This window comes from Bos javanicus, chromosome 9, assembly GCF_032452875.1.
Source record: "Bos javanicus breed banteng chromosome 9, ARS-OSU_banteng_1.0, whole genome shotgun sequence".
Lineage (NCBI taxonomy): Eukaryota > Metazoa > Chordata > Mammalia > Artiodactyla > Bovidae > Bos > Bos javanicus.
Genome location: NC_083876.1, coordinates 89,331,436 through 89,347,875, shown reverse-complemented (window position 1 = coordinate 89,347,875; position 16,440 = coordinate 89,331,436). Strand labels below are relative to the sequence as shown.

At 40.2% G+C, this 16,440-nt stretch overlaps 1 protein-coding gene across 16 annotated transcripts in view; it reads left to right on the top strand.

Annotated features, from left to right (window-relative positions):
- SYNE1 (spectrin repeat containing nuclear envelope protein 1) overlaps positions 1-16,440 on the top strand; it is a 497,963-nt gene that overhangs the window by 294,169 nt on the left and 187,354 nt on the right. For all 16 annotated transcript variants that reach the window (XM_061428348.1, XM_061428354.1, XM_061428353.1 and 13 more), the window contains 7 exons: positions 3,427-3,579; positions 4,461-4,643; positions 5,382-5,519; positions 9,439-9,624; positions 11,206-11,328; positions 11,918-12,100; positions 14,504-14,647. In XM_061428348.1, coding sequence (XP_061284332.1) covers positions 3,427-3,579; positions 4,461-4,643; positions 5,382-5,519; positions 9,439-9,624; positions 11,206-11,328; positions 11,918-12,100; positions 14,504-14,647 — 1,110 coding nt within the window. The remainder of the gene's footprint in view (positions 1-3,426; positions 3,580-4,460; positions 4,644-5,381; positions 5,520-9,438; positions 9,625-11,205; positions 11,329-11,917; positions 12,101-14,503; positions 14,648-16,440) is intronic.

Genomic DNA, 16,440 nt, shown 5'->3' with positions numbered 1-16,440 from the left:
TGCTATTTTCTGTTTTAAATATTTAATTTACTTATTTGGTTTTTCTTCTTAGACTTTGGAGGGTTTGTCAGGAAGGATGACTTGTCAAGTTCAGATCTTAAAAAAAGAAGTTCAAATCTCATTTTTTTTAACCCCTCTGGATAAATTTCCCTATTATAAAATTATTCACATGCATTCCATTTATGTTAGCACTCAACTTAAAATAATGAAATTTTAAAAAAAGGTATTCATTTCTTGATATATTTCCTTGCTACTGAGGAGATTTTACTTTGGCCACATGATGTGAAGAGCCAACTCACTGGAAAGGACCCTGATGCTAGGAAAGATTGAGGGCAGAAAGAGAAGGGGGCGACAGAGGGTGAGATGGCTGAATGGCATCACCAACTCGATGGACATGAGTTTGAGCAAGCTCCAGGTGATGGTGAATGACAGGGAACCCTGGCGTGATGCAGTCCTTGGGGTCACAAAGAGTCAGACAGGACTTCATAACTGAACAACAACCACAAAGGAGATCTGATTTGACAAAACATCTACTTCTGCCTCATTGATTATGCTAAAGCCTTTGACTGTGTGCATCACAACAAACTGGAGAATTCTTAAAAAGATGGGAATACCAGACCACCTTACCTGCCTTCTGAAAAATCTGTATTCAGGTCAAGAAGCAACAGTTAGAACTGGACAGAGAACAAAAACTGGTTCCGGATTGGGAAAGGAGTAGACTTGCTTATTTAACTTATATGCTGAGTACATCATGCGAAAGGGTAGGCTGGATGAAGCACAAGCTGGAATCAAGATTGCTGAGAAAGACATCAATAACCTTAGATATGCAGATGGTACCACCCTTATGGCAGAAAGAGGAATTAAAGAGCCTCTTGATGAAGGTGAAAGAGGACAGTGAAAAAGCTGGCTTAAAACTCAACATTCAAAAAAACAAAGATCATGGTATCTGGTCCCATCATTTCATGGCAAATAGATGGGGAAAAAATAGAAACAGTGAGAGACTTTATTTTCTTGGGCTCCAAAATCACTGCAGATGGTGACTGCAACCATGAAATTAAAAGATGCTTGTTCCTTGGAAGAAAAGCTGAGAGAGTCAATTCTTAGGCAAACTGATAAGAAGTCTGGGGTCCTGGAGGAGGAGAAAGGGGCCTGGGGTTCTCAAGGAGGAGGAGGAAAGGACAAACTTAATTTTTTTTTCTCTACATTCCTTAGTCTTAGTCACATAAAATGTTTTTTTTTCTTCTTCTTCTTCTTTAAGCCTAGAACTGATGATTATACAACAAACAACTCAGTTTATTGTGTACTAGGGATTATACAACAATGTATCCTGCTTGAGGACAGTTTCTCCTTCCTGAAAACCTTCTGACTAATCCTGAAATCTTAAAATGTAAATTATGGGAGTGGGTCTAGTAGGATCTTTCTATTGTTAAGTTCTAACCCTGTTATACTAAAATTTAAATTGTGGGAGTGGGTCTGGTCAAGTTTTAAAACTTGAGGTATTTTTTTGATTTATTGTAATAACTGCAAGGAGATCCAACCAGTCCAACCTAAAGGAGATCAGTCCTGGGTGTTCATTGGAAGGACTGATGCTGAAGCTGAAACTCCAATACTTTGGCCACCTCATGCAAAGAGTTGACTCATTGGAAAAGACCCTGATGTTGGGAGGGATTGAGGGCAGGAGGAGAAGGGGATGAGAGAGGATGAGATGGCTGGATGGCATCACCGACTCGATGGACATGAGTTTGGGTAAACTCTGGGAGTTGGTGATGGACAGGGAGGCCTGGCATGCTGCGATTCATGGGCTCTCAAAGAGTCAGACATGACTAAGCAATTGAACTGAACTGAACTGAATAAGTAATTTAAAAAGTATATAACTCCCTTGCTAACACTAGTGAAGGGGGCACTCTCCGTCCCACTTCTGATGTCTATGTCCGAACCTTTCTCTGTCCCTTTTTACTTTAATAAAACTCTGCTACACAAAAGCTCTTGAGTGATCAAGCCTGGTCTCTGGTTCCGAAATTAATTCTTCTTTGGAGATCAGGAATCCGATACTGTTCACTGTAAGCTATCAAAGCTATGACAACCTAGACAGGATATTAAAAAGCAGAGACATTATTTTGCCAACAAAAGTCCATCTAGTCAAAGCTATGGTTTTTCCAGTAGTCATGTATGGATGTGAGAGTTAGACCATAAAGGAGGCTCAGCGCTGAAGAATCGATGCTTTTGTACTGTGGTGTTGGAGAAGACTCTTGAGAGTCCCTTGGACTGCAAGGAGATCCAACCTGTCCATCCTAAAGGAAATCAGTCCTGAATATTCATTGGAAAGACTGATGCTGAAGCTAAAGCTCCAATACTTTGGCCACCTGAGGCGAAGAACTGACTCATTGGAAAAGAACCTGATTCTGAGAAAGATTGACGGCCACGATGGAGGATGAGATGGTTGGATGGCATCACCAAGTCAATGGACATGAGTTTGAGCAGGCTTCAGGAGTTGGTGAAGGACAGGGAAGCCTGGCGTGCTGCAGTCCATGATGTTGCAAAAAATCAGACACGACTGAGTGACTGAACAACAACAATATATTACAAAATGAGCAGCACAGTAAATCTAGTCAGTATTCAAAACTACATATAGTTGTAAAATTTTTTCATGTGATGAAAACTTTTAAGAACTACTCTCTTAACAACCTTCAAGTATACAACATAGGAATGTTAACTACAATCCCCATGCTACTATATATTACATCCCCAAGACTTAAAGATATTTTTAAAGGCCTTTCATTTGTGTAAAGGAAATATTTCTTTACCATCTTCTCTTCAACATTATGAGCAAAATATAAATGTTTGTAATCACATTAAATTAAAGCCATTGGAAATGTATAAATATTAGCTGTTATTTTTTCATTTTCCTTTCCACTGGATATGCTCAGGGTCACACTATAAGATGGTAATTGGAAGTTAGAAAAAGAGTTAACAGGTCATTAACAGCTACTCATGAAAAGGTGCACAGAAGAAAATATGTGTGCCTCCAGTTATCTGGAAGCGTTTTCCGTTTTATGAAGAAAAAGGCTTAGAAGAATTTGTGTGTTTAGGATCACACAGTAAATGGAGAAGATAGAATTCAAACTCAGCTATCTACACTGCTATCTGTAAACATTTAATGAGTGAATCATTGTACATGTGTTGCTAGTTCCTTTGCTGAAATAGCAGCAGAAAGCGCAGTGAATACATAAAAATAGCAGGAAGTAAGGCTGCAAGGAACACCATGAGAGCTTGTAACTGCACATGGCTGGTTTGAGGAGTACATGGATACCAAAGCAGCACCGATGACCAATAATGCCTTTCGGCAACATCTGAAAATTGAAGTTATTAGTATTAATTATTCAGTTTTAACCATGATTGGTTTTCCTGTTTTTATTGATTGTTTAGATCCAGGACAAAGTAAAAGAAGTTGAACAGAGCAAGGCCATGAGTCAGGAATTCAGCCAGCAAATTCAGAAGATAGCCAGAGATCTCACAACTATTCTAACCAAGCTGAGAGCAAAGACAGATAATTTAGTTCAAGCTAAAACTGACCAAAAGGTAAGGAAGGGAAAGTGGAAATATAAGGGGTGCTATTCAATGCCTTAAAATATTTTGGGTGCATTAGTTTATTTTGAAGATATTAAAAAATAAATAAAACCTTTCTTATCAGGCTTCATCAAAACCAGACAATAAAGGCAGGCGGTTTATAGCTCAGTTTGTGAAGAATTTGCCTGCAATGCAGGAGACCCCAGTTCAATTCCTGGACTGGGAAGATTTCCTGGAGACCCTTCTGGAGTCTGGATAGGCTACCCCCTCCAGTATTCTTAGGCTTCTCTGGTGTCTCAGTCAGTAAAGAATCCACTTGGCAATGCAGGAGACTTGGGTTTGATCCCTGGGTTGGGAAGGTCCCCTGGGGGAGGGCATGGCAATCCACTCCAGTATTCCTGAAAGAGTTGGACACGACTAAGCGACTAAGCACAGCACAAAGAAATTTTATAAATATAATAGTATAATGTATTATCATAGTAAAACTGAATTCATAAATATGCATGTATATGTAGGTAAGAGGGAAGAGTGTCAAAGCCTAAATGATGGCTGAGTAACTTAAGTACATATATACATTTCAAAATGAAGGATGTTCTTGGTACTTAAATCTGTGTTCTCACTGTGCCAATAAGTGAAGTGACTAATCCTTTTTGGGTGGGACAGAAGGAAAATTTTAGCTCTCTCAACCTCCTAGGAAATAAACACCAGTTACAAAACATCCTGCTCTTCCTTTCCAACCAAAGAAACAGAAATGAGCAGATCATAGTAGAATTTTTCTTTACAGTATTTGGCTTTTACAAAAATCATTTAAAATACAATCCTTCTGATTACAGAAAATCTGGGAAGATTTATTTTCAGTAGTCTAATGTGCTTTCTTTTTGATGACCATCCAGGTGCTAGGAGAGGAATTAGATGGCTGTCACTTAAAATTAATGGAACTGGATAAAGCAGTGCAAAAATTTTCTGAACAGAATGGCCAGCTAGGTAAACCACTGGCCAAGAAGATAGGAAAACTGACTGAACTTCACCAGCAGACCATCAGACAGGCTGAGAACCAGCTCTCCAAGCTCAATCAAGTATGCTCTCCAGACTGGCAATCAACATTCTCTATGGCCGAAATTCAATTTTCTGTTTTTTGCTTTTAAAAATAAGTGAAAAAATAATATCAACAATAAGAGTAATTTAAGTGTAGTTTATCTCATATCATGCCTGTATTCCTAAGATTTATTTATACATGTAAACCTGACTTCATATCAAACCATATTATAAATTCATTCACAAAGGTGTTCATATAAATGGACTTTTTTATGAATATATATAGGTTTGTCTTTACTTAATCTTTACTGAATTGGTTCAGGTCACGCTTCATCATAATTGTGAGTATAGACTGAACTTTTGCAAATTGAGTATGTTGTTTTTCTGCAGTCAAATATGAGTTAAATCAGAATTTGCAACCAGTAAATTATGATATTGAAAGTTATAATCCCCACCTACCACCTCCTTACTCAGTGAAGGTAGAGTATGAAAAAGGGGAGAGAGAGCTATACAGAGTAATAAGAGATGAAAGTGGAGATTTTTTTTAAAGACAGATTATTCAAGCATATTAGGAAATTGGACTTCATCCTAACATCACTGGGAAGTCTTTAATAGGTTTTCAATAAGGAAATTATTTTTCATGATACCTTTAGATATCATAGATATTATAATGATCAACTGCCAGGATTGTTGTATCCAAAGAGAAATAGAAGACTGATTTCTAGCTCAAGAAGCAGAGTATCCATTTTTTATCTGACTGGTAATGATTTATTTTTCAGGCAGCATCCCATCTAGAAGAATACAATGAAATACTTGAGTTAATTTTAAGGTGGATTGAGAAAACCAAAATCTTGGTACATGGAAAGATTGCATGGAATTCTGCAAGCCAGCTTCGAGAACAATACATTTCACATCAGGTAACTTTAGCAAAAATAGTTTTCAAAAGGTAACTAAGAGGGTAATTTGATTTAAGTGGCTAGATTGACAGAAAATTTGGAAGAATGTGATGAAAAATTATTGAAGATGCCAAGAAAAATGAAAGCCAAGGTAGCTTTAACAACTTGTCCTGGGGATTGAAAAAAAAAAAAAAAGCAGCTACCCATGAATAAGTAAATAAATATCCTCTATCACCTCTAAATTTTCCATTCCCCAAGACCAAAAATGATCATCCATGTAGTATCTTTTTTTTTTTTTTTTTTTGCACCTTCTTTGAAACAATTGTACACAGGGATATGGTGGGAAATTCTACCCTTAGGAAGAGATGCAGGGACAGGTGGAAAGATCACAAGCTCTAGACTCAGACTGATGGGAAAACCAAGTCCTGCCACTTAGGGCTGTGTACTTTGGAGCAAACTACTTTGCCTTTTAGAATCCAGTCTTCTCATCAGTAAGATGGAGATGTAAATAATATGCATATTGCAGAGTTGTCACGAGGATCAAATGGTTTAACATATGTGCAATCATCAAGCACAACGCCTGGCACCTGTGGGCTCGGTCAGAGCCTGAATCTCATGCCTCCTCCTTCCAGCGCTTCCGCCTGGTTGCAGGGAACTGACCTCCTGCAGGAAGTAGGGGCCAGCTGGAATAAGTCCACACCACATGGAGGCTGCATGACTTCACTTCCTCTGAAGTTTTCTCTTGGCCATATCATCCAGGAAATTATTTCATCTTTTTAAATTTAGGCTTGAGTTAGATACAGGTATCTTTTAGCCCAGTTATCAGGCCATCAAATACAAAATGGTCCTTGTTTAAGTTACATGGATATCCTCAAGTATGTTAGATTTTCTTTTTTGTTCTGATTTATGTATACTCGTGTCTTTTAAATACATCCCCTTTTCCATTTGTGTTGACAGAGTTCTAGATCAAAACCTCATTTTCCCCTTCTGGGAATGCTTTAATGGGCTCCTAATTAGTCTCCCTGTATTTATCGTTCTTCTCTAATCAATCTTGCACTCTCCTCTCAAGAAGTCTTTCTTAAACAATTGCAGAGTTGTTCTGTTTGAGGATCTGCATTATGCATTAACAGACAAGACGTAAGTTACAACTGGTTGTAGACAATGGAAAAATACTCATTAGAGATCTAGAATGCAAACTTAAAGCATTTTCATTGTCAAGTTAACACCATTATTTAAAAGCTCATATTTAAGGAAGCGAGAGCTCTCAGACACTGTTGGTAACTTGGTAAAATCTCTTTGAAAAACAGTTGGAAAATGTATCATGCTCATCAAAACACTGCTGCTCTGTAATCCAAAATGTAGGACATTTTTTATATGAGTATTAATAACTATACTGAAATTTTAAACAAAACTTAAGTAATGTTAAAAAAGGTTTTCTGAATAAATTTTTGGATTTAATAAGATATAATGTAGACCATGAAGGTTTTAATTGACCATGAAGGTTTTCTTTTTAGTTTTTAAAAATAGCCCCTGTTCTCATTCATTTATTTATTTAATAAACGTTTATAGAGTGCTTTCCAAAGCTAGGAATTTTGTTAGGCATTGGAATACAAAGAATATTCCCTGCCTTGCCCCAGGGAGTTGATAATTGAAGGGAGAAAAGAGATAGAGGGGGTTCCCAGGTGGTAAAGAATCCTCCTGCCAATGTGGGAGACCCAGGAGACACAGATTCACTCCCTGGGTTGGGAGGATCCCCTGGAATAGGAAATGGCACCCAACTCTAGTATTCTTGCCTGGAAAATCTCATGGACAGAGGAGCCTGGTGGGCTACAGTCCAGCGGGCCGCAGAGAGACATGACTGAGTGACTAAGCACCAGGAGACAGGTTAGATTAAGGAAGGAAAGAAACTGGGCATCCCGGGTGGCACTAGTTGGAAAGAACCTACCTGCCAGTGCAGGAGATGCAAGAGATGTGGGCTCAATTGCTGGGTTTGGAAGATTACCTGGAGGAGGGCATGGCAACCCACTCCAGTATTCTTGCCTGGAGAATCCCATGAACAGCAGAGCCTGGCAAGCTACAGTCCTTGGGGGTCACAAAGAGTTGGACACGACTGAAACGACTTAGCAGAGAGCAGCACAAGGAAGGAAAAGGTGACTCTGAGCTGAGTCCTGAAAGACACACAGCCTAAAATGCTCTGGAAAATCCCAGCAGAAAGAGGGAGGGGTGCTCTGCTTGGTGCACTCAGGAGGGGCTTTGCTGAGAGCTGGAAAGAGGCCAGAGAGATAAGAGAAGACAATGACAGGTCATGAGAGCCTATGGAGTTCTTGACCTTTCTCCTGAAGTCACTCTAAGCCTTTGACAGACATTCTGCAGGCAAGTGACAAGCTCAGACTTAGAGTTTAAGAAAGATGACTTAGAAGCCTGTGGAAGACAGATTGATGAAGGTAAGACAACATAGACAGTGGTTTCAATAACCCAGTAGACAGTGACAAAGTCTCACTTAGGAGGCTGAGAGGACAAAAATCAAGGGGCTTTACCTAGCGAGAATTCTGGACTTGGAGGCTTCTGGATTTGGGTAAAAGAGAGAGGAGCCCAGGATGGTTGGCAGGTTTTTCTGACTTGGGCAGGTGGCTGGGTTGGGTGCATCAAGGGCACAGGGGGACAGAGGTCAGGTGTCGGTGGTGACCTCACACAGATGCTCAGGAGAGAACTCAGCCTATACACAATGTTCTAGGGAGTTCTAGCATGTCTGCCTGCCTTAAGAATTAATGAAAACTGCCTTGAGTTTATCTAAAAACAATGCACAGAAAATGTATGTGTTTTAATGCCAGGCGAAAAAGATAGGAAATTGTAGGTATCTTATGATCTCAATCACCTAAAATTATACCCAAATTGAACAGCAGTTATCCTTTACTTAAAGTCATCCCCAGGGTATGGGATTGCGGAATATTTTATCTTCTTTATTTTTCAATATTTTTAAAGCTTTATTATATATGCTATATAATATGTGTATATGATATTGCAAAAGAAAACAATGTACTTTACTTTTTAAAAAAGGGATCTATTGCCAAAGAGTAATGTCCCACCTCCCGTTTCTCCTCTTTACACATCGCATGCCCCAGGAACTGCATGTTTTGTGCCCACTCACCTCTGTGCCTTTGCTTATGCTGTCCCGTCAGCATAAAAGGTCTTTCCTTTTCCTCTCCATCTGTACAAATACAAACATTCTCTGACTTAGCTCAGATGTGACTTTCCAGGAAGCCTTCTCCCAACCCTCGTACAGGTAATAGCACCTCTCATTTCCGGCATCCTTAACCCTTTCTTCTCTCTCACTCTACTCATACAATGCATATTATATGCTTATTATTCCACTCATATGATTGTTAGTCTCAATAGATGATGCTGCCCTGAATGCCAAGGGCTTTGTTTAATCCCAAATAATTTCTACCCCTTTGTCTCACTTCAAGCATTTGAGTCTTATTTTCGTATCTTAGATCCATATATGCTTAGAGCTTAGCTATAGAATATGAGAGCTGAAAAGCAGCTCTTTAGTTGAATATGAGAAAAGAGAGGCCAGTGAGCTGATGAAGATAACCCAATGCCTCAGAGCATCACCACTGCTAGAATATTCCTGTCCTGAGTAGCTTGGGGTGGCAGACTGAGCACTAGCCTTATGGTTCAACACATATGGCCTCAACAGATTGTTTACAGCTCCTGAACTTTGATTTCTTTTTCTCTGCAAAGGGGGTGACAGGAAGTGGGAAGCGGGCACAGGGCTGTGAAGTTTAAACAGAATAAAATACACAACCTACACAGTGTGCACGGGGAAATGTAAATCAAATCTCCTTATCCCTTTCCCAATCTGACGGTCTTTATACCATACTGTAGATTACCTCTTTACCTACCTATCAATGTCCTGGATGTTGATAATTCACTCTAGACCATGCTAGAAGAATCTGAAGATATTCACAATGATCTGGAAGCAATGACCGAGAAATTACAGTACCTCGATAGTGTGTACCATACAGAAACAATGTCTCAGCAAGTGGCAGACCTGGGACGGGAGACTGAGGAGCTGCGACAGGTGATCAAAATTCGTTTACAGAGTCTCCACGATGCTGCCAAGGTAAAAAAAAGAAAAAAGATGATTTAAATGGAAAAGTCTATCATTATGGGCTTCCCAGGTGGCACAGTGGTAAAGAATTCTCCTGGCAATGCAGGAGACACAAGAGATGCAGTTTCGATCCCTGGGTTGGGAAGATTCCCTGGAATAAGAAGTGGCAACCCACTTCAGTATTCTTGCCTGGAAAATTCTATGGACAGAAGAGCCTGGCAGACTATAGTCCAGGAGGTCGCAAAGAGTCCGACATGACTGGGCGACTGAGCACACACATCATTAAAAACAACAATGGCACGTCCTTAGCAGTTCAGTGGTTAAGACTCTGTGCTGCCAATGCAAAGGACATGGGTTTGATCCCTGGCAGGGGAGACAAGATCCCCCTTGCTGTGGGGGGATGCTGTGACCATAAAATAAAATAAAATACATAGATATATTTTTAAAGTAAAAACAAATGGTGGCAGGAAGTGCAGGTAGATGCTCACCTCTAATGAGCCTTCTTGACTATGAATGTTACCCTCTTATGCCTGATGCATGGTGAGGTCACACAATACCATACGTTCGAGTTTGAAGCAGACAAAGGTTTATTACAGGGCCGCGCAAGGAAGCAGATGGCTCATGTCCAAAAAACCCACAACATCTCGAAGGGTTTCAGCAAAGCATTGTTAAGGCCAAATGAGGAAGGAGTTTTGAAGCATCTGTGATCAGCTCATGCACAATTCTCTGATTGGCTGATGGTGGGGTGACAGGGTGGTGGCTTAACCTTATCAGTCCTTAAGCCCCAGGACGCCTGGGGCTGTGTGCTCTTAGTCATCAAGTAGTTAACACCATCCATTTGGTGGGAGATTTTAACACCTGTAAAACAAGTCAGGGAATTTACATCAGATACTATTATCTGGGTACTTCAAAGAGGAGCTAAAATAGAGGGTATAAGGGGAAGGGTCTGCCCCAGAAGGCCCTATAGGGGGTCATGCTATTCCTGAATCTGAGGTTCTTGGATGTCTTGAGGCAGAAAGAATTCAGTGAGAGATAAAGTTATAGGTAAGAAGTGGATTTATTTAGAGAGAAACACACTACACAGAGCATGGGCCATCTTAGAAGGTGAGAGAGAGCCCTGAAATATTGTGGTTCATTTTTATGGGCTGGGAAGTTTCATAGGCTAATGAGTGGGAGGATTATTCCAATTATTTTGGGGGGAAAGAATGGGGATTTCCAGGAACTGGGCCACCACCCATTTTTTAACTTATGATTGACCTCAAAACTGTTCTGGTGCTGGTGCAGGTGTCATTTAGATGCTAGTGTATTACCTAGCATCTAGCTAGTTATGTCATTTAGATGCTAGTGTATTACCTAGCACACTAGCTGGGTGTGTGTGCTCAAGGGCTACTGGAAGTGAATCTTCTGCCATCTTGGACCTAGTTGGTTCGAATCAGTTTTTGTCATGTCCTATGGCTATGTCATTGTTTTAATGGTGGTACCCCTCCCCCTTCCCTCTTGTTTCACTGCCTGTTTACATGATAGTAGTCTCCACCTATGACTTTGGACTTCAAGTGCTTATATGTCAACATTGATGTCACTCTTACTCTGCAGGATATGAAAAAATTTGAAGCAGAGCTCAGAAACTTACAAGTTGCTTTGGAGCAAGCCCAGACAACCCTGACTTCTCCAGAAGTTGGACGTCTAAGTCTCAAGGAGCAACTCTCTCACCGACAGGCAAGCAAAAATAATTCAGGGGAAATGAGGGGGGAGCTATATTTTTGAAAAAGAAAGGATAGTTAGGAAAAGTGATTTCTAAACTTATTGTCTGAGCACTGTATGCAGTATTAAAAAAAATATTCCTGGGAAAGTTTTTATAACTTTGGACAGACCTGTAATTTAGTTAATATCTCTTGCTTTTGAAATAAACTATTAAAATGTAAAATTTAAAAATATTTTAGAATATATCTTTTAAATGGGGAAAAAATTTTTTTTTTTTCATTTTGGCTGTTCTGGATCTTTGTTGTGGTGTGTGGGCCTCTCTTGTTATAGAGCACAGACTCCAGAGCACATGGGCTCAGGAGTTGAGGCACATGGGCTTCTCGAGTTGTGGCATGTGGGCACAGTTGCCCCCAGCATGTGGGATCCTGGTTCCCTGACCAGGGATCGAACCTGAGTCCCCTGCATTGGAAGGTGGATTCTTAACCACTGGACCACCCAGGAAAAATGTATATTTTATACCTACATACACCTTATATAAATAAATTGATATCAAATTGTATAAGTATAGAATTTTAAAATTTAGAATGTGAACTTGCACTTTCAGCATTTGCTGTCTGAGATGGAGTCACTCAAGCCAAAAGTCCACGCAGTGCAGGTCCGTCAGAGCGCGCTCCGGATCCCCGAGGACGTGGTCGCCAGCCTGCCGCTCTGCCACGCGGCTCTGCACCTGCAGGAGGAGGCCAGCCGGCTCCAGCACACGGCCATCCAGCAGTGCAACATCATGCAGGCATGTGCAGCCGGGCCAGCCGGCCTCTGCAGGCGGTTCCCACACCGCCGGCAGAGCAGCAGCAAATGAGTCATGGGCTGCTTTTCTTAGCGCTTGCGTGGGCTCAGCCATCAGAACACATCCAGAGTGTTAACTCTGACAGCTTGTTGTGATTATATAAAATAGGGACACGAAATGCTATCATTTAGATCACCCACAAATGCCTGGGGCAAGATCTATTAAAAATATCTTTTGGTGAAAACTATCTTTAAGAAGCATATATATATATATATATATATATATATATATAATGAAAAACAACTTGTAAAGGTTAATTTTATATTCAATCATATATTTTTGTTATTATTCATCTGAAAATCATTTAGAACTTTGTAATAAGATTTTACTGCTAAGGCATACTACAGAGTTTTTTTTGTTTTTTCTTCATATTTCAGCTTATTCAGCTTATTTTATTGCCTGAGAAGTACTCCCAGCTATAACTCTTAGTCCCTTCACCTAAGAGACCGATTATTTACTAGGAAGAAATGAAACTATCGCATATCGAAGAAATGAAACTATCTCATATCTGCTTTCAATTAGTATTTCACCTACTTTATCCAAAAATTGTATACATGCCCTCTCATTAAACCACTAATGGTCTATTTGGTCAACTCTTCTTGCATTATCTTATGATTTGTTAGACAGTAAATTGCTGAGTGTAGAAGTCACACTTTGTTGATTTTTTATATTGTATTGGAGTATAGTTGATTTACAATGTTGTGTTAGTTTTAGTTGTCTAGTAAAGTGAATCAGTTATACAATATCCACATGTTTTAGATTCCTTTTCCATGTAGGTCATTATAGAGTATTGAGTGGAGTTCCCTGTGCTATGCAGTAGGTCCTTGTGTGAAAGTGAAAGTGTTAGTTGCTCAGTCATGTCCAACTTTTGTGACCCCAGGGACTTTGGCCCAACAGGCTCCTCTGTCCATGGGATTCTACAGGCAATAATACTGGAGTGGGTAGCCATTCTCTTCTCCAGGGGATCTTCCTGACCCAGGGATCAAACCTGGGTCTCCTGCACTGAAGGGAGATTCTTACCATCTGAGCCACCAAGGAAGCCCCAGGTCCTTATTAGCTATCTATTTTATGCATGGGCTTCCCTGGTGACTCAGATGGTAACGAATCTGCAATCCCAGGCTCCCAGTTTATCCCCCATCTTTCCCTCCTTCATAACCACAGGTTTATTTTCTACATTTGTGACTCTCTGCTTTGTGAATAAGTTCATTATTTGTACCATTTTTTTTTAGATTCTACATATAAGTGATCTCATATAATATTTGTTTTTGTCTGACTTACTTCATTCAGTATGACAACCTCTAGACAATCTCTACCTTTGTTGCTACAAATGACATACTTCATTCATTTTTTCTATCTCCTATTCCAGCACTTAGCTGAGTCCCTCACAGAATTTCCTTCACAGAAAAATGAAGTAATCATGTTTTTTGTACTACTTTTCTACCATGTTCTGGACCATAACATTGTCATCTTTAAGACAATAAAGAGAAGAAGGAGGATCTAACCACTTCAGTTCAGTTTGCTTCAGTCGCTCAGTTGTGTCTGACTCTTTGCCACCCCATGGACTGCAGCATGCCAGACTTCCCTGTCCATCACCAACTCCTGGAGCTTGCTCAAACTCATGTCCATCAAGTTGGTTGTGCCATCCAACCATCTCATCCTCTGTTGTTCCCTTCTCTTCCTGCCTTCAATCTTTCCCAGCTTCAGGGTCTTTTCCAGTGAGTCAGTTCTTCGCATCAGGTGGTCAAAGTATTTGGAGCTTCAGCTTCAGTTTCAGTCCGTCAGATGAATACTCAGGACTGATTTCCTTTGAGATTAACTGGTTTGATCTCCTTGCTGTCCAAGGGACTCTCAAGAGTCTTCTCCAGAACCACTATGTTCGGCCAAAGGTGGCTCAGACAGTAAAGTGTCTGCCTGCAACGCAGGAAACCCGGGTTCGATCCTGGGTTGGGAAGATCCTCTGGAGAAGGAAATGGCAGCCCACTCCAGTACTCTTGCCTGGAAAATTCCATGGACGGAGGAGCCTGGTAGGCTGCAGTCCATAGGGTCGCAAAGAGTCGGACACGACTGAGCGACTTCACTTTCAAGACTCTCAAGAGTCTTCTCCAGCACCACTATGTTCAGTCCATCAATAATCTTGACAAAATGTTTTAGAGAGAAGGCTCTGAAACATCAGCAGAAAACTGGGAATTTGAATCATCTAGGAATTTTCCCCATCATTTTTTTGCTCCCTTGACTCATGGGTAAATAGACATTAACACCAGAGTTTGTCAGAAGCAGCACAGAGGCACACACACAGTTATTGGTATCAACAGATAATCGTCTGTGCTTTTGTTTTTTCCTTCAAAGGAGGCTGTGGTGCAATATGAACAATATGAGCAAGAAATGCAGCACCTCCAGGAACTCATAGAAGGAGCTCACAGAGAGATTGAGGATAAGCCTGTGGCCACCAGCAACATCCAGGAACTGCAAGCCCAGATTTCTCGGCATGAGGTAAGACAAGCCAAGTTCAAGGGCAAGGCCCTGGCGTGATGAGAATATGTGATTGGTTTTTAACATAACATGTTGGGGCATAACATGTTGGGTTCTTGGAGAGCTTCTTTGGCTGTCTTTGCATTTTGAGTGCTATTTTTGCTGATGTTCTCTAAGACCCAGTAGCATGAGTCCTCCACTTAATTCCAAAACCTCTTGATCCAACATTCATGACATGTCTGTCTCCACCATGACCCACTGACTGCTTCCATCAGAATTCTCACAATTCATACACCAAAACACACTATCCTCCCTGTCTTCTTTCTTTATTTATTTATTCATTTGGCCTCTCCATGCTGCATATGGGATCTTAATTCCCCGACCAGAGATTGAACCTGTGTCTCCTGCACTGGAAGTGTGGAATCTTAACCACTGGACTGCCAGAGAAGTCCCTGTACTCCCTGTGTTTACAGATTATAAGGAACAGCAACGCTCAAAGCCTTGCTGCTTTGATGGCCCTCATTAAAAAGAAGGGATATTTCATGTTAAAGAGAAAATCATTGCTCTTTCACATATAGGTCATTTCACCTCCTTTTCCCAAAATCAGTGAAAGGCTCATATTGTTGGTTTTGATGATTACTGTGTTATGACTCAGCAGCTTTTTCATTTTTAGATATGCCTCCTTCCTTGTATCTTTGGCATACAAGGTCATAATGAATGACCTTGAGGACTTGAACACCTTTGTGCAAACCTGGTCTCAGAGATCATATACCTCGAGTGTTTCAGTTCCTTCAGGAGAGCAGTGACTTTCCTTTCCTGACTTGTTAAATCCTGTATAGGTCACAATGACTCTTTCCTTGGTGGCTGATTACAGCATCATGAATTTTGGAAAGTTACTAGAGGAGGGTGTGTCTTCTTTCTCTGTGCCAAGGATAGACATTTAGCTTATCCTTCCATCTACTCTATTTAAACTGTGTTCTCATAAGAGCCCAAACCAAATATCATAGTAAGGTTCTCATAAGATTCAGTTGTTGAATTTTTAGCAATTGTTGTTAAATAATTGTTGGAAAATCTCACTCCCCCCGCCTTGGCAAATGCAGTTCTTTAACTTCTTGTCACAGCCAATGCATCACATTCATGTATGATTTATAAAATAATGTAAATAAATATCCTACGTCCATTTACTCCTACACTGTAGATAATCATCTATGTTAACTATTCATTTCTCTTCTATCACTGGTTAAATGAAAAGATGTTTTGCAAATACGTGAAAACTATATATAAGGCATACATTAGACTTCATGCTAAGTCGCTTCAGTCGTGTCCGACTCTGTGCGACCTCATAGACAGCAGCCCACCAGGCTCCTCGGTCCATGGGATTTTCCAGGCAAGAGTACTGGAGTGGGGTGCCATTGCCTTCTCCATTAGACTTCATAATACACATTTATTCTGAAACTACTTTTAATCCCACATCATAAGATCCAGAATTTTGTTGCAACAACTTTTCAACCACAGCACAGAAAATACTTTTTTTTAATCTATCTGGAATGACAATAATTATCATTACTATAGATTTTTTGTTGTTTTATGTGTTTTAAGACAGTTTACAGTGTTTTCCAGATTATCTTTCATAAAAACCCGATGAGCTTAAGAATTTGTGTGGGTGTGAATTGTCTTCATTTTACTGATAAGAAAACAGAAATTAATTTTTTAGAATGACTTCTTAAGCTTCCAGATGTAGTAGCTGATAGAAAACAGATTCTAATCTGGTACATTTTGGGGACTTCCCTGGTGGTCCAGTGGTTAAGACTCAG